An 18,062-nucleotide genomic window follows, 5' to 3' on the forward strand; every position below is an offset into this window, starting at 1 on the left:
GGTGGGAAGTCAGTGTTATAGCTGGTGCATGCATTATACCAGTTTTAAGAACAGAAGTCACTGTGCTTTATTCCGTATATCTAGGGTGTGCGTGTGTGTGAATCTGGAAGGCTGAGCCAGAATGCCCATAGCAGTTATCTCTGAGTAATGGGATTAACACACGGTTTTTCTAGTTTCTTTGCATTTCCCCACATTGTCTAATATTTCTACCGTGGGAAGGTGTTGTTTATGTCACGTTTGAAGGATCTATTACCCAGTATAGGGTAGAGCACTACAGTCCAAAATCTGACACGGTGGTTTTGTCTTTCTTATTTTGGCGGAGCGGGAGGTAGGGGCGGTAAGTTTTCGTGCGGAGTTGCCCTTTGGAAGATGCCTTTTGAGGACTGAGCTAGGAGATATTTTGGGCAACGGTCGAGCTTTGGCAGTGGTTGGGCAGGGGCTCAAGCCTGCCTCGAAGGACTCGGTCGGGATCTCCTGACCCCGCCCCGCCCCTTTGTTAACTTGCAGGTTGAAAACGAATACGGCAGCTACTTCACCTGTGACTACGACTACCTGCGCTTCCTGCAGCGGCGCTTCCGCGACCACCTGGGCGGTGACGTGCTTCTGTTCACCACCGACGGGGCGCACGAGAAGTTCCTGCAGTGCGGGGCGCTGCAGGGCATCTACGCCACCGTGGACTTCGGCCCAGGTCGGTGTTCGCCGTGGCAGAGAACCGCGCCCAGGCCGCGCGGGCTCGGGCGGTGGGCGGTGGGCGGTGGGCGGTGGGCGCCGGCCGGCACCCCGGGCCCTGCGTTTGCAGTGGGTACGTTGAGTGACATTTCCCAAGTGCTCCCGACGGATCAAACGGAGTCAGTAGTGAAGCGCCCCCCTGTGGCTCGCATTAGTTATTTGAGTGAGGCCGCTGGGCCCTTAGGGCGGGAGCTGCTAGGAGCTCCGCCCCCCGGCGCTCGTCCTCCAGGTCGGCTACCGGGTGGGTGGTGTGGCCCCGCCCTGGAATGCGGGGAGCCTCCCTACACGAGCGTGGTCTTTCCGTGGAACTCAACATCGTGACCCTTGCGGGCCGCGGGCGGTCGGGGAGATGCTGCAAAAAGGCCTTGCCTCACCGGTTAGGGCCGTGTCAGCTGCAGGAGGCCCAGCGAGTGCAATTCCGGGGCGGCCGGCGCGGCCCGCAGGCTCCCGGCGGTGACAAGCGTTAAGGGAGCAGCTGTCATGAAGGACAGGACACCCACAGGCAGTGTATGCTCCTGAAGGGGACCCAGGACCGGATTTGCCCGCTTTCCGTCTATCTGTGCTAAGAAGGCCATACCCGGACAGTTGCATTTTTTGAATCAAATCTGTAGATTAGATAACAGGATTGTTTGCATGTTAACCTCCCCCGTTTTTTAAATAATCGTGTTGTGTCTATTTGAAGAATGCTCATGCTCTTCCGGGAATGTACCCTGAAGTATTTAGGGGTAAAGGGCCATCATGCCTGCAACTTATTCACAAATGGTTCAGAGAAAAGTAACTGTACTGAGAGAGAGAGAGAGAGAGAGAGAGAGAGAGAGAGAGAGAGACAAACTGATAAAACAAATGTGGCAAAATGTTAACGACTGAGGAATCTCGGTCCTTTGGGAATTCGGGTTCTTTGTTCTCTTCTCACAACTCTTGCCTAAGGTTGAAATTATTTCAAAATAAATGTCAACCTCCTCCCCCCCACCCCCCCACAAAAGACCTGCCCTTCAAGCAGCATGAAGGCCCCGCTGCCTTCCTGACAGTGTAAGAGGCTCCACCCCCATGGCACGACCAGCACTGACTTTCTCTTGAGAAGGATGTATGGAAGGCTGAAGTTGCCTTTTTTATGTATTATTTTTAAAATAATTTTTAAAGTTTATTTTACGGGGGTGCCTGGGTGGCGCAGTCGGCTAAGCGTCCGACTTCAGCTAGGTCACGATCTCGCGGTCCGTGAGTTCGAGCCCCGCGTCAGGCTCTGGGCTGACGGCTCGGAGCCTGGAGCCTGTTTCCGATTCTGTGTCTCCCTCTCTCTCTGCCCCTCCCCCGTTCATGCTCTGTCTCTCTCTGTCCCAAAAATAAATTAAAAACGTTGAAAAAAAAAATTAAAGTTTATTTTACGTATTTTGAGAGAACGAGCGCGAGCCGGGGGAGGGGCAGAGAGAGAGAATCCCAAGCAGGTTCCGTGCTGTCAGCGCAGAGCCCGACGCAGGGCTCGATCCCACAAACCGTGAGACCGTGACCTGAGCCGAAATCGAGAGTCGAACGCCCCAGCGACTGAGCCCCCCCGGGCGCCCCTGAAGTTGCATTTTTAAAGAGCTCCTTCTACATTCGCAGAAAAGAGCTGGTGTTTGTTTTTTTTTAATTTTTTTTTCAACGTTTTTTATTTATTTTTGGGACAGAGAGAGACAGAGCATGAACGGGGGAGGGGCAGAGAGAGAGGGAGACACAGAATCGGAAACAGGCTCCAGGCTCCGAGCCATCAGCCCAGAGCCCGACGCGGGGCTCGAACTCACGGACCGCGAGATCGTGACCTGGCTGAAGTCGGACGCTTAACCGACTGTGCCACCCAGGCGCCCCTGAAAAGAGCTGGTTTTAAGTGAATGAAGTGTTTCTAGAAACATGAGGCGTTGCTCAGAGTGTTTGGTGATGAAATAACTTGTCTACAAAGAGCTGCACAGGAAGCGGCACTCTGGTTTCCTCCTGCTCTGGCACACTTCCCATCACAGTGATGAAAAGCACGGCATCCTTGTGTTGGGAGAAACAGTTTGAAGGTTATTCTGACTTTGCTGTAAGGTGATGTGCATGTGGGGTGACAGCACAGTGGCTCCGCCTGTGGGTCGAAGACAGACCAACGTGAGGCCAGTGTATGTGGGGCAGGTGGGGCTTGTGGCCGCTTCATTCACGTGTGTGGGACGGGGCAGCGCCCAGGGTGAGGTCACAGGACGAGGCTCACGAGAACAGAACTGAAAGATCTGAATGCCACCGGTGCTTAATGGTGGGACATTTAGAGCCACGAGTAAATGAGATTCCACTCTTGACCAGCACGTCCTCTCCTGAGGCCTGGCCTTACAGGGGGCAAGGGGTTATTTCGAGGTCTTGGCTGGTGTCATTTCCACGCCGGGTACCTGCCGTGGGAAGTGGATCGTGAAGTTCGGGGCCGGCGTACCCTCTGCTCCGGTTAGAGAAATACGGTTCGTGCTTGTTCGTTCACTGCAGGAAGGCAGCCCACGGCCTCCGTGGGGAGAGGTTCGTCCCGTTCAGAGGGGGAAAGGAGACAGAGGGAGCAAGCCCACACACGGGCGTCTTAATGGAGTATTTTAGAAGGAGAACTTAAGAGCAAGTGGCCTGGAGTGGCTGACGATGTACAGATTCAAAATCAGCGTATGCGCCGTGGCTCAGGCATAAAAAGACAATGAGACCACATCTCTCCCTTTGCTTTGTTAATGGCCTGGCACGTAGCTGTGGCATTATCATGTGTGTGGGGGGTGCCGTGGAGGCTGCAAGGAGGTGTCTTCAAAGCAAGCCCCATCCTGTAGGGAGCATCTCGGTCAAGCAGATGGGCCTCTCTGTGGAGAGAGAAGGACGCAAAACGTGCGGGGAAACCCAGGTGGAGAAGACGAGCCTGTGACGTGATCTCCTGAGACAAGGCGGTCAGGAAAGACCATAGGGACCTGCTCTGAGAAGAAGTCACGTTCCGTGATCCCCACACATCCTTCGGATGGATGGTGTGAGTCCAGCCTAAAGCTGGCTGGGGGATGTTCCAGGCCCCCTGCGGGCCAAGGGCAGGCAGGGCCTCAGGCTGAAGGTCTGTGCAGGACTCCGTTTACTTGACTTGTCATTCCCACGACTGACCTTTCTTCTCCGTCTCGTAACTGCCAGATGCCAACATCACCGCTGCTTTCCAGATCCAGAGAAAGAGCGAGCCCAGAGGACCGTTGGTAAGAACTGGGGGTGAGCTGTGGGTTGAGGCGAGGTTGCTTGCAGTAACTAAGGGGGTAGGTCCTTGCCTTTTCCGGCTGCGGGGTCCGCAGCTGAATGGGACCGGGGGCCCGTGGCCCTCTGGGCGCAGTGACAGCAGTGGCGTGGAACACAGTGGGGACAGATGTGCCTGCCCTGCCATGACTCGGGCTCTGCGCTCGTTCGTGCTCCCTCCCGCTCGGCACTGATGGCCCCTCTCACAGGGGGTGTCGTTTTCTCCATTCTCGCCGAGGCTCAGGGAACACGTCGCTTAGCCGGGGCCGTACAGCTAGCGAGGGCCAGGGCCAGCGTCTGAGTTCAGGTCTGTGTTTCTTGAGAGCTCTTTGCGACAGAGCTTCTCCGTCTTTAGTGTGCGTGTGAGTCGCGGAGGAATCTGGGTAAGACGCAGGGCCCGCGTGGGGCCCGAGCGTCGGCATTTCCGACAGGCATCCTGGGGAGCACAGGCTGAGTTCGGGGGCTTTCTGGCATGCCGCAGAGGCAGCCAGGAGGAGGAGGCGACAGGAACGTCCGGGCAGGTCCGCACAGCCCTTCAGCTTCTCCCTTGTCCGTAGTCGTCACCCTTGTTTCTCGGCACAGTTTGAGGGCTGGGGTCCTGTGCCTTCTGTGCAGCCGGCCAGGCTGCCCCCCACCCGTGCACACAGCCTTTCCTGAACACGGTCTCTGAGCAGTGCAGAACCTGTGTTCACAGACTGGATGGAGCTGTTTCCCAAGCCCTGACACAGGCGGCCCCAGAACACGTCCAGGTTTCTTCTTCCTTCTCCAGAAGGAAGGGCGTGGCAGGGGCGTGCTCTAGAGAGCCGTGAAGTGCCTGGGGTTTGCTTCGCAGAATACTGGGGCAGGTCCGCCTCAGCTTAAGTCAACCCGTGATCTGAAAATCCAGATGGACACAACGGGTGAACTTAGATCTGACAGTTTGGTGAAAATATTTTGCCATCGGATTCTTTTGCCCACCAAAATTTCCTGCCTTGTTCAAACTGGGGGCTGGCTAACAAAATTTTGTTGCGGGTACAACTTTTCAGGGATACCTGTATTGTTGGCACCTAAAAACTGAGTTTGGGCAGTGACCCTCATTGGTCCCCCAGCTCTGGGCTAAGCAGTACACGTACACGGCCCGCTCTACCCATCGCTCGGTGGGGTAGATAGGGTGATAGTTCTAGAGAAGTGCCAACGTCTGAAGGTCATGAGTCTGTCCTGAGCTCCCTGTCCTTTCCTCTTTTTAGGTGAATTCTGAATTCTATACTGGCTGGTTAGACCACTGGGGCCAGCCTCACTCAACAGTGAGGACTGAAGTGGTAGCTTCCTCCCTCCATGACGTACTTGCCCATGGGGCGAATGTGAACTTGTGAGTGGTAATTTCTGGAAGGGAGGGCACCCTCCATAGCTATGGGCTCGTAGTTAAGTATGTCTGTTCTCTTGTTTCCTTGCAGGTACATGTTTATAGGTGGGACCAATTTCGCTTATTGGAATGGTAAGAGCAATTTAATGTGTTCATGGAAGCTTATGCTAGAATGTTTCTGGGGCTTGATTTGGGGGTACGGAGTGCCTACAGACAACTTTTATTTTCTAATATATAGCAATTTCCTAATATATAAGAACTGCCTACATAATTTTTAAAATCACGATAATTTTTTCTTAAGGAACAGAACTTGTCCGCTTAGAAAGCCTATTGTTTATTTATTTATTTTCAAGTTTACTTATTTTTTTTTTTTAGTAATGGGGCTCCAACTCACAGCCCCAAGATCAAGAGACGCATGCTCTTCCGACCAAGCCAGACAGATGCCCCAGAAATCTTATTGTTTAAAAAAAAATTTTTTTTTAATGTTTATTTATTTTTGAGAGAGACAGAGAACAAGCAGGGAAGGGGCAGAGAGAGAGGCACAGAATCTGAAGTGGGCTCCAGGCTCCAAGCTGACAGCACAGAGCCTGATGCGGGGCTTGAACTCACAAACTGCGAGATCGTGACCTAAGCCGAATCGGATGCTGAACTGACTGCGCCCCAAGGTGCCCCCCAGAAACCTTATTGTTTTAAACAAGGTAGCTGGGTAGGTCCCATAGTCTCTGGGTATAGCTTACTCGTTCATGTATTCTGCTGTGATCTATTTTCTTTTCTTTTTTTATTTTTTTTTAAACATTTTGTTTTGTTGAGATATAATTCACATACCATAAAACTCACAATTTTATGAGTCACAGTTTAGTGGTGCTTCGCATATCACAAAGTTGCATACCCATTACCACCACCTAGTTCCAAAACATTTTCACTACCCCAAAAAGAAACCCCTTATCGGAGAAACTCCCCACTCTCTCTCCTCCCGGCCCTTAGCAACCATGAGTCTATACTCTTTGTCGTTGTGAATTTGCCTATTCTGGGCGTTGCTTATAAATAGAATCATATGATATGTGGGCGGCTTTGTGTTTCACTTCTGCCCTTTAGGCAGGTTGAAAAGATGGATCTTTTCAAGGTCCATCCATGTTGTAGGATCCGTACTTTAGTTTTTTTACTGATAAATAATATTCTGTTGCCCGGATATACAACATCTTGTTTATCCAGATGTCAAATTGATGGGTATTTGAGTTGTTACCACATTCTGGCCATTATAAATAATGTTGCTATGAACGTTAACATGTAAGTATTCATTTGAATCCCCGTTTCAGTCTTTTGGGCGTGTACCTAAGAGGGCGTTTGCTGGATAATAGGGTAACTAACTTTTAAGATCAGAGTTTGAGGAGCTGCTATACTGTTTTCAAAGTGGCTGTACCCTTTCCCATTCCTGGATGGTCTCTCCCTTTTTATCAGGAAAAACTATGAAAAATTCTCTTCACTGCCATTGATTTTTGCAGGCAAGTCATGCTATATTAGCCTTTTTCTCAGGCTCTTTCCTCACCCCTCTCCGCAGCTGCCGTTTCTCTCTGAATCATTGAGGATGCCCCCCAGTGCTGAGTTTTGGAAGCTTAATTTGGCCTGAACCTCCCAGGATCTGTCCCTAATGAACAGCTCTCTTCTGTGCGAGGTGGGATGGGCTGGAAGGCCTTGCCTACAAGTGTTACTGTTACTAGTAACTAACATCATTAGTGTTACTAATATCATCACTGTTATTAGAGGCAAGAAGGGAGATACTACAAAACTCAGTTGTCACTTCTTAAAAGATCACCGTATGCCAATTGAAGTTTTAGATCATGTCTGTGTGCCCATCTTCTCACTAGAAACAGTTAAGATTTTGTGGCGCCTTTTTCATTCAGTAGATAAGGATTCCACCTGCTTTCCATTCGTGGAATGGTTCCAAGCATCCAGTCCAAGAATGAAGACTGATATTTGGGGGGAACTTTGTAGCTCACGATACAATTTTTTTTATCTTGTACTATTTTACATAAAATGATACATTCTTCTTTTTTGAAAATTTAGATCTATAAAAACGACCACTCAGAAAATGGAAGTTGTCTTCAATCCCTTGCCTTGCTCCTGACCCTATAATAAATAACAAGTCTCTCTTCTGCCTCTGTTTTCTCAGTTCTCATAGCAGTCTCATCTAGGCCAGAGATTATGGACCCATTTTACAGATCAGAAAAGCAGGGTGCAAAAAAAAGTCCACAGGTTTCCCGTTCAGCTGGCAGGGGATAGGACTCGAACTTGGGCCTTGGAAAGCTGGCCACTGCCCTTTGGACCACCTCTTGCATCCCAAAGCCCTTGCACCAGCTCCCAAACCAGCCCCTCCCGTGTTTGTGTGGGCCTCTCTGACCTGCCCTAGTGCTTGGTCTCCTTGGGGACGTGGGGGAGGGCCAGTGTGTGCTTCTTTGTGGCCGCTCCTCAGGCCAGATCCCAGAGGAGCGCCGTGAGAGGGAAGGCCCCTGGCAGGGAGCTCACTGCCCGTCCTGCCCACGGGGGATGCACCTGTCCGTGCACGGGTGTGCACCCCACTCTGCCTGCGTGCATCCCCATCTGTGAGGCCTCCTGCGGGACCCAGGCCATCCTGGACTTCTCACGCGACGTGCAGAGTTGCGGAGCGGTGAGCCTTGCCGTTTCGTTTGCCTTCCCACCTTGCGCTCCCTACCACGGGCAGAGGACGCTTGAGTTAGCATGCTTTGTCCCCGACCCTGCCCTGGGGTGGTCTGAGGGCATCCAGAGAAAGATTCTGTGGGTGAAACCAGAGCAAAGGCTTTGTTTTTCAGTCCATCCTTTGACCCACTGGCCAGCTTCCGTGCCTGGCTTCCCTTGGCCTGTGATTTTGTCTCTGGGAGTCACATTTGTTCGGTTCAACTTGGTGACCACTGATTGAGCTCAGCTGTGGGAGTGAGCTCTGAAGCGTAAGCTCGAGGGGCAGGCACCTGGTGTGGTGCCACTCATATAAATAGGAAGGTGGGCAAGGTGACTGCCACATTAGAGGTAGGAGAGGGGCCACAAAGGAGATGAGCTCCTTGCAACAAGGGATGTGGTTTTATGTTTCTTTGCATCTCACAGCAAAGGATGTGCTTTAATGTATGTATCCCCACAGGCAGGTGGATCTGTGGGCAGGCCACTGCCTCCAGTCAAGAAAAAGCGAGGTAAAGGAAGGACTGGGTCAGTTCAGTTGCTTAAGTGGTCCCAGTCCCTCAGACATGTAGATCTTGTGCAGAGAGAACTAATGAAACGGTGTTGGGGGGTGACCTGATCCTCGGCCCAGCTCATCTGTCAGCTCCCCCACCAGTAGGATCCCCCAAGGTCCAGTAGGATCCCCCAAGGTCCAGTAGGATCCCCCAAGGTCCAGTAGGATCCCCCAAGGTGGTGCCATCATTCACGGGCTGTGGGATCAGACCAAGGAGTTCTTACTAAGTCACAGGTGAACTGTCAGACTTTGTGCCTCCTTTGCTTAACGGTTAGATATGGTATGAGATGATCCTAAAGCAGCTTTATTCTCACACCCTTTGCTGCAAAATGCTCTCAGGAGTAGAAGAGAAAGGCCTGGCACAGAGCCTTACTAGTCCACAGGCACCAGCATCAGCATCACCTGGGAGCCTGTTAGAGACCCCGGCTTAGTCGGTTGAGCGTCTGACTTCGTCTCACAGTTCGTGAGTTTGAGCCCTGCACTGGGCTCTGTGCTGACGGCTCGGAGCCTGGAGCCTGCTTCCGATTCTGTGTCTCCGCCATCTCTGCCCCTCCCCCACTTGTGTGTGCACGCGCGCGCTCTCTCTCTCTCTCTCTCTCTCTCAAAAATAAATAAACGTTAAAAAAAAATTTTTAAAGGAAGGCAGAGTCTCAGGTCCCACCCAAGACCTGCTGACTCAGAATCCCCGGTGCGGTGGGGCTTAGGAATCTCAACAGGCTCTCCATGTTGCATGGGTACGTTTTCTACGTAGTGGCACAGGCCCGCTACCCACTAGCGCACCCAGTCTCCTGCCTGTGAACATCATCTGTGACAAGGCTGGGGCCCACTGGTCCAGACCGTACCCCTGGAACAATACTTGCAAGGCCCTTTACCTTTCTAGTCTTTGCGTACACAGTATGATCAGTGTTCATTGGTCTCTGTGGCGGGTTTCGTTCCCTGGGAAACGGACTGTGATTCCCCAGCGGGGAGGTCCTTGGGGCACGTTCCAGGAGCAGCACCTTCAGAGGGTGTGGGTGGTGGCCCTGGGCAGAGGAAGAAGTTGAGCCGGGAGGGAATTCTGGAGTGGCTCGGCTGGTTCTAGAGAGAGCTCTGGAGCTGGGACACCAGGGGCTGGGTTTTTGAGCCCTCGTGGTCACTCGTTGCACGTGGGCTGTCCCCCGAGGGCCAGAACCTTGGCAGGGTGGCCCAACAGAGGCCCGAGAGCAGAGGGCGCATCTGAGAGCTGTCAGCAGCCAGCCGTCCCGGGAGCTGGGGGAGTGAGGGCGTGACTTGCTCCTGAAGGGGCCGGGAGAAGACACCGCAGGTCCTCTGACCACACAGGCGTTAGAGGCCTCATGGTTACGCTTGACTCCGTGGGGTAACGTGTGTCTGCAGTCATCTCCCGTGTTGTGTCCGAGGGCATGGGAACGATCGCAGACGTGGGTCATGCCAGAAGCCTGCCGTGACTCCTTTGAGACACTGACCTCATTTTGTGGGAGCTTCAGCTCCCTGCTGGTTCAGTGGTGGTGACATCTGCTGGGGTCCCCGCTGAGGGCTCTTGCTGGGCGAATGGGCGGGGACGGTGCCTTATAGGCTCTAAGATGCTTGTGAAGGGAAGGGCCACCTGCTGGAAGAAACGCGTTTCTCTAAACCTTGCCTCCTCAGGGCCACCTCTGTGTCATTTGACAGTGGGTTCTAATGTGCCCTTTATGTTCTCCCCCGACAACAACCCTGAGCCCAGAAATCCCAAAGAACTTGTCCCGGGGGGGAGGGCCCTCAGTAGTTAATGGTGGCATGTTTTTGTCTTCCAGGGGCCAACATCCCCTACCAACCACAGCCCACCAGCTACGACTATGACGCCCCACTGAGCGAGGCAGGGGACCTCACTGACAAGTATTTTGCTCTGCGGGACGTTATCCGGAAGGTGGGTGCCTGGTCCGGGCCGCGGTGAGTGGGGCTTGGATACAGGCTGCTTTGGATGCGTTGTGCTCTGTAGATGAGTCCCTGGAGCCCTTGTGCTTAAAAGGGTGTATGGAGGGGAGGCCTCAGGTGGATTTGGTTGGCCTTGGGTCTTGACCCCCACCTGATTAAGAGCGAGCCTGTGAGCACGTTACTTCACTCGTCTATTCTTTGTGAAACTGGGACAACAGCACCTCATTGCATCATAAGGATCGAAAAGGACGTCTGTGGGGCCCCTGGGCGGCTCAGTCTGTCGAGTGGCCGACTCCGGCTCAGGTCACGTTCTTGAGGTTCGTGAGTTCGAGCCTGCTGCTGTCAGCGCGGAGCCTGCTTGGAATCCTCTGTCCCCCCGCCTCTCTCTCTTCTCCCCTGCTTGCGCTCTCTCTCAAAAATAAATAAACAGTAAAAAACAAAAAAGACCATCCATAAGGCATCCGGTATAGGCCTGGCACGTGTGTTGTCCGACAACTGGTGGCCGTTCCAACTGTTTGTGCTGAAGGGAAGAAGATGTGTGTCCACGTAAGTGGCTGAAGCACGTAGGAGAGAAAATCCGCAGGCTTTGTGAAGCATGGTGCAAAGGTGAGCTATCAACAGCGCCTCCGCTCTTCATCTGGGGCAAGTAAGTGCCACTTCCGTTTGGCCTGCCAGCTGAACGCTCAGTCCTGCTAACAGTTGTGACCTTTTGAGGCATCTAAAGCACCCAGGTGGGGTTTCCTGTCTCTGCTGTGGGTGTAAAAAAAAAAAAAAACAAAACCACAATTTTTCTGCTCAGTCACCTGAGTTTTGAAGTTAAAAAACAAAAGGTTTTCTGCCTATAAATGGTATGGACCTTTTTTTGGTTTAAGGATGCCTTAGTCTCAATTTAAGCCTACGTGTACAAATTCATCTTGTGAAGTACGTTAAGCACATTGAAAAATGTGATCAATACTTAACTCCTCTAAGAATTTGCCCACTTCGCCTGAATTTTCAGATTTACGGTTGAAAGGTTGTGCTCGCTACTTTTTACTATGAGTTTCATCTTCGCAGAGTTCATAGCGATGACTCCCCAGTTCTCTCTTGTATGTTCGTTCTGTTTCAAAGCTCCTTGTGCCTCTCGTTGGCATTTCCTTCCTTTATTTGAAACTTAGCTTTGTAATTCAGCCTTTCTTCTTTCCTAATATAAATATTCAAGGTTATGTATTTCCTTCAGTTTCCTCTATAGCTCCTTCTTCTAAGTGTTGATATGTAACATACTTACTATAGTTTGCTTCTAATAATGCCTGTTTGGATTTCTCTTTGGCCGTAGAAATGTTCAGAAGTCATTCAGAAGTAGCAATTATTAACATAATTATTTTTATAATTTGTTGGTTTATAACATATTTGCATTCTGGGTAGAGAACATGGTCTGTATGATGTGAATCCCTTGAAATAATGTCAAACCGAGTCCTGGAGCCTGGCATGTATCAATATGAGTCAATGTTCCATGTGTTCTTGAAAAGACTGTATGTTTAGGGGACGCCTGGCTGGCTCAGTCGTTCGAGCAACTCTTGATTTCTGCTCAGGTCATGATCCCAGGGTCGTGGATTGAGGGCCATGTTGGGCTCCACACTGAGCATGGAACCTGCTTAGGATTCTCTCTGTCTCTCCCTCTGTCCCTTTCCCCTGCTCGCATGCTCTCTTTCTAAAATAAAAGAATAAAAAATTTTTTTAAAAAAAGACTATGTTTTTAAAAAATTTTTAATGTTTATATTAAAGAGAGAGAGAGACAGAATGTGAGCAGGAGAGGGGCAGAGAGAGGGGGAGACACAGAATCTGAAGCAGGCTCCAGGCTCTGAGCTGTCTGCACAGGGCCTGACTCAGGGCTTGAACTCATGAACCATGAGATCATGACCTGAGCCGAAGTCAGACGCTTAACCGACTGAGCCACCCAGGCGGCTCAAGACTATATGTTTTATAATTGTTGGATATCATCTATATACGTGTTCCTTAGATTAAGCCTATTAATGGTGCTGCTGATATCTTTGATATCCTTCCTGGCTTTTTATCCATGTATTCTATTACTTGTTAAAGGATTGTGTTTCTCTTTGTAATTGCGTATTAGAATTAGGAATGCAAATTGAGAATGAAATCTTTCAGTATCATTTATTTAGTATCATCATGTACGTAGCCCTGTATCTCTAATAATGCTTTTTACCTTCAAGTTTTTTTTTTGTCTGATACTAATGCATTTTTTTGGTTAATATTTACTGCTATATCTTTCACAATACTTTAATTTCAACCTTTGAATATCTTTTTTTTAACATGTCCCTCGGTAACAAGATATAACTGGATTGTTGAAAAATCTAGTTTAAACATTTTTTTGTCTTCTAATTGGTACATTCATTTATGCTCATTCATTATGATTCTTGATATACATTGATTATTTTCAACTGTCTTACTTGACAGTAATCTATTTGTTCACCTTTGTTTTTTTTAAGAATTTTTAATGTTTATTTTTGAGGACAGAGGGAGACAGAGCGCAAGCAAGAGAGGCGCAGAGAGTGAGGAAGACAGAATCCGAAGCGGGCTCCAGGCTCTGAGCTGTCGGCACAGAGCCCGACGCGGGGCTCAAATTCACACACCACGAGATCATGACCTGAGCCGAAGCCAGTCGCTCAACCGACTGAGCCACCCGGCACTGTGTCTCACATCAAGCCCAGTTACATCCCTTGTGACTTACATGTTTTATTAACGCCATGTTTTTTAGTGCCCTTAGGTTTAGAGTTGATGTATTTTCATCCTTTCTTTTAAAAAATCCCATGAGGCATTGTAATTGTATTAGACACTATTTGACTTGACCCACATTGTTTGTTTATTCACAAGTAATTCCTCAAATGTTTGGCAATTCCCTCTATATGCCAGGTATGGTTTTAGCTGTTTGGTATATATAAGGCTTCCTTGAGAAGGTAAAGTTGGAGTGAAGACTTCAAGGTGATAGGACAGCCATGTGGGACATCTGGGGTGACAGCATGCGAACGGAATGTCACCAGTGAAAAGGTGGCCATGTGCATGGCATTTCATGTACAAATTGTACCTGTGTTTCTTCTGTGTACTACCTGTGTGGGTTCCTTCCCCGTTTCTCTGCCTATTTGTTTTCTGTGTAATTTGCAAGAGTTCTATTGTGGCATTTTTACCAGTTTGGGGGGTTTCTTCAGTGTTTTTTTTTTTCCTGCAAAAAACAGTCCTGAGTTATTATATAGTCAAATGTTTCACTTCTCTCTCTCTCTCTCTCTTTTTTTTAATTTTTCTTTAATATTTATTTTTAAAGGAGAGAGAGTGTGTGAGTGGTGAGTGGGGGAGGGGCGGGGGGGGGGTGGAGGGAGAGGGAGACACAGAATCCAAAGCAGGCTCCAGGCTCTGAGCTGTCAGCACAGAGTCCGACGCGGGGCTCGAACCCACAAACTGAGATCATGACCTGAGCTGAAATTGGACACTCAACCGACCGAGCCAACCAGGCGCCCCTCATGGCTGCTTCCCTAGCCTGGTAGTAGAAATAAATTCCTGTGGGGTGTTTACAGTTTTTATGACTTCACGTTTTATGTTCAAATATCGATGTACGTGGAATTGCTACTTTTGCTGTTGGGAGTGAGGTTGGGATTCAGCTTTATTCATCTCTTAAGTTACCAGCCGGTTAAAGTATTTGGGTCTGTTTTCAGATTCTTTTATGTTACTGAATTTTTTTTCTCCTTTCCCAACACCAAACTGCTTTAATTGTTATTTGTACTATGTTTTATTATCACCTGGGAGGACTTGTCTTCCATGTTTAGTCTTTCAAAATTTCCCAGGCTACTCTGTAAGTTTATCTTCCACATACGCTTTGGTATTATTTTATCAACTTCAAAAAACAAAACAAAACCCCAGGAAACCTATTGATATTTTGATTCATTTTGTATTAAATTTGTGTATCAAATTAGGGGTGAAATTTATGACATGGAGTCTTAGCCAAGAAAAGTTCCTTCTCCCTCTCTTCAGGTCTTTTCTGATGTCCATCTTGTTTTAAATTTTCTTAAGATAATCCTTGTCCATTCCTTAATATGCTTATTCCCAAATTTTAGATGCTCGTAAAATGAGTCTTTCATTTCTTAATATAGTTATTAGATATATTTGTCTTTAAAATATGAAATACTCGCAACAATTTTAAGTGTATAAAATAATGTTGCAAACACCCATGTACCCAGTACCTAGATTTAACCCAGGTTATCTCTCTGCCCCTCCCCCGCATCCATTCATTCTCTCTCTCTCTCTGTCAAAATAAATACACTTAAAAAAATAAATACATAAAGTCCACAATTCAGTGGTTTTTTGGGATCTTACATTATTAACTTTTTAAAATTATGATAAAGTATATAGAACATAAAGTTTGCCATTTTAACCATTTTTAAGTGTATGATCGATCCAGTGGCTTTAATTACATTCATAATGTTGTGTAACCATCACCACTGTCTATTTTCAAAATCTTTTCATCACCCCAAACAGAAACTCGGTAACTATTAAGAAATAAGAGGGGCGCCTGGGTGGCTCGGTTGGGCATCCAACTTCGGCTCAGGTCGTGATCTCCCAGCTTGCGAGTTCAAGCCCTGTGTCGGGCTCTGTGCCGACAGCTCAGAGTCTGGAGCCTGCCTCAAATGGGCTCTCTCTGCCCCTCCCCCACTCACGCTCTGTCTCTCAAAAATAAACATTAAAAAATTAAAAAACAAAAAAAAAGGAAGGACTCGCCAGTGTCCTCTCCTCGCAGCTGCTGTAACCTCTACTTTACTTTTAGCCTCTCTAAGGTTGCCTGTCCTCGATATTTCATAGAAATGGAACCATACAATATTTTCCTTTTGTGTCTGACTTATTTCACTTACCATAATTTTTTCATGGTTCCTCCATGTTGTAACATGTATCAGAACTTCACTCCTTTTTCTGGCTAAGTAATATTCCATGCATGGATAGACCACATGTTGTTTAACTGTTCATCTCATTTGTCTCTTGCTGGATACGTGGGTTGTTTTCCATCTTTTGGTATCTATTTATTTATTTATTTATTTATTCATTTATTTATTTATTTTTGAGAGAGAGACAGACAGACAGACAGACAGACAGAGACAGAGTGTGAGCAGGGGAGGGGCAGAGAGAGAGGGAGACACAGAATCCAAAGCAGGCTCCAGGCTCTGAGCTGATAGCACAGAGCCTGATGCGGGCTCAGACTCACAGACCGCAAGATCATGACCTGAGCCAAAGTCAGACGCCCAACTGACTGAGCCACCCAGGCGCCCCCCCTCTTTTTTTTGGCTGTTTTGTTTTAAAGTTTATTTATTTTGAGAGCGAAGGAGAGAGAGTGCGCATGCGCATGCGTGGGCACGAGTAGGGGAGGGGCGCTGAGGAGAGAGAGACTCCCAAGCAAGCTCCACTGTCAGTGCAGAGCCCGATGCAGGGCTCGAACTCAGGAACTGTGAGATATCATGACCTGAGCTGAAACCGAGAGTCGGATGCGTAATCGACTGAGCCACCCAGGCGCCCCATCTTTTGGCTGTTTTGAATAATACTACCTGGGGCATCAGGGCACTGGTATCTGCTCAAGTCTGCTTTCCGTTCCTTCGGTTATTTACCCAGCAGTGGCGTTGCTGGTGGGTTTACTTTTAGAATAGTTTTCTTTCCGAAATAGTGAGCCCTTGATGCCTTATCGTCGAATATTAAAACATATTTACTGTGCTTTTTTATGTAAAACATCACCTTATATTTGATCTCACATTTTTATTCTCCTATATTTCTAGCTTCCTCTTTCTGCCCCTCCCTCCACCCCGGCAATGCTCCCCCCACACTTTTCCTGACTCTCCCTGGCTCTTCTGATTGATGGTCGCTAGAGCTGTTCACCATCACCCGCCAGTCCCCTCTCTGCTGCAGTTCAAGGGCCCCTAATCTACAGACCACCTGGCCAGGACGGCTAGGACCATTCTGACTGTCATACTCTGGCACTTTGCAAACATGCACCGTGCATTTCAGTGGCCTGGCTGGAAGGGGACCTGTGTTCCAGTCAACTGGACTTTTAACAATCTCCAGTTCCCTTTTGGCTCCCTGATCTCTCTCCATTGTAAGCTATCGCTACTACAGTCTCTCCTTAATGGACAGGTGATATTATCACCAAGAACATTAATGCTATTGCCCATGCCCTCTTAAGGAATGTGAAGAAAGCGATATAGTCAGATACGAATGTCACAAAGGGTATTGGATAAGGCAACAAAAATGAATGTGTATTTTTTAAAATTTATTATTTTTTAGTAATCTCTACACCTGACATGGGGCTCAAACTCACAACCCCAAGATCAAGAGTCATGTGCTCCCCCAACCGAGCCAGCCAGGTGCCCCAAAAGTGTATTTAAATGAGTAAAAAAAAAAAAATCATGACAAATTTAAGAATTTTAAGGATTAAAATAATCGCAAACGTCACAAAATTCCAAAGCATACTTTGAATTTATTAACTGAAACACACCTGCTATCCTTCTGGTTTTTGTCTCTGTTTTGTTTGTACTCTTTTTCTCTAGAGAGAGAATGGAAATCTTTCTCTTTAGCGTGGCTTATTGAAATTTGTTTTTTAGAATGTACTGAGCTTTTTTTTTTATCTTATTTTTTTATTTTTTAAAATTTACATCCAAGTTAGCATACAGTGCAACAATGATTTCAGGAGTAGATTCCTTAGTGCCCCTTACCCATTGAGCCCATCCCTCCTCCCACAACCCCTCCAGGAACCCTCAGTTTGTTCTCCATATGAGTCTCTTCTGTTTTGTCCCCCTCCCTGTGTTTATATATTTTTTTTCTCTTCCCTTATGTTTATCTGTTTTGTCTCTTAAAGTCCTCATATGAATGAATTCATTTGATTTTTGTCTTCTGTGACTAATTTCACTTAGCATGATACCCTCCAATTCCATCCATGTAGTTGCAAATGGCAAGATTTCATTCTTTTTGATTGCCGAGTAATACTCCACTGTATATATATATATATACCACATCTTCTGTATCCATTCATCCCTCGATGGACATGTGGGCTCTTTCCATACTTTGGCTATTGTTGATAGTGCTGCTATCAACATGGGGGTGCATGTGTCCCTTCGAAACAGCACACCTGGATCCCTTGAATAAATGCCTAGTAGTGCAATTGCTGGGTCGTAGGGGAGTTCTATTTTTAGCTTTTTGAGGAACCTCCATACCGTTTTCCAGAGTGGCTGCACCAGTTTGCATTCCCACATACTGAGAGTTTAGAAAACAAAAAGTTTCACATTTTGTTTCTGATAAAGTTATATACATATTTAAGATTATTATCAAAATTGAGGCAATCTCTCTCCAGTTCTTTCACATATGAGCTTGAGAATTTGGAGAAATTTCTACAGCCAGGACCTGGCCCCAGACATTTGAAACCCTGTGTCTCTTCTACAACCCCATACTTCTGAGGCTGGATGCCTCAGAGCACCTTCCAGTGATGTGCACGTGAGTCAGCCTGTTGGGTGTGGGGAATGATCTGTTAGTGATAGTGTATCCAGCCACGGAAGTGACAACGAACTATGTAGATGTATCCAACAC

The 18,062-nt window shown here is 48.0% G+C and overlaps 1 protein-coding gene across 3 annotated transcripts in view; it reads left to right on the forward strand.

The window, feature by feature from the left end:
- GLB1 (galactosidase beta 1) overlaps positions 1–18,062 on the forward strand; it is a 104,618-nt gene that overhangs the window by 32,068 nt on the left and 54,488 nt on the right. For all 3 annotated transcript variants that reach the window (XM_058729285.1, XM_058729282.1, XM_058729283.1), the window contains exons 6-10: positions 508–688; positions 3,874–3,932; positions 5,193–5,314; positions 5,400–5,440; positions 10,340–10,452. In XM_058729285.1, the coding sequence (XP_058585268.1) occupies positions 508–688; positions 3,874–3,932; positions 5,193–5,314; positions 5,400–5,440; positions 10,340–10,452 (516 nt within the window). The remainder of the gene's footprint in view (positions 1–507; positions 689–3,873; positions 3,933–5,192; positions 5,315–5,399; positions 5,441–10,339; positions 10,453–18,062) is intronic.

The sequence above is a fragment of the Neofelis nebulosa genome, chromosome 5 (genome assembly GCF_028018385.1).
Source record: "Neofelis nebulosa isolate mNeoNeb1 chromosome 5, mNeoNeb1.pri, whole genome shotgun sequence".
Classification (NCBI taxonomy): domain Eukaryota; kingdom Metazoa; phylum Chordata; class Mammalia; order Carnivora; family Felidae; genus Neofelis; species Neofelis nebulosa.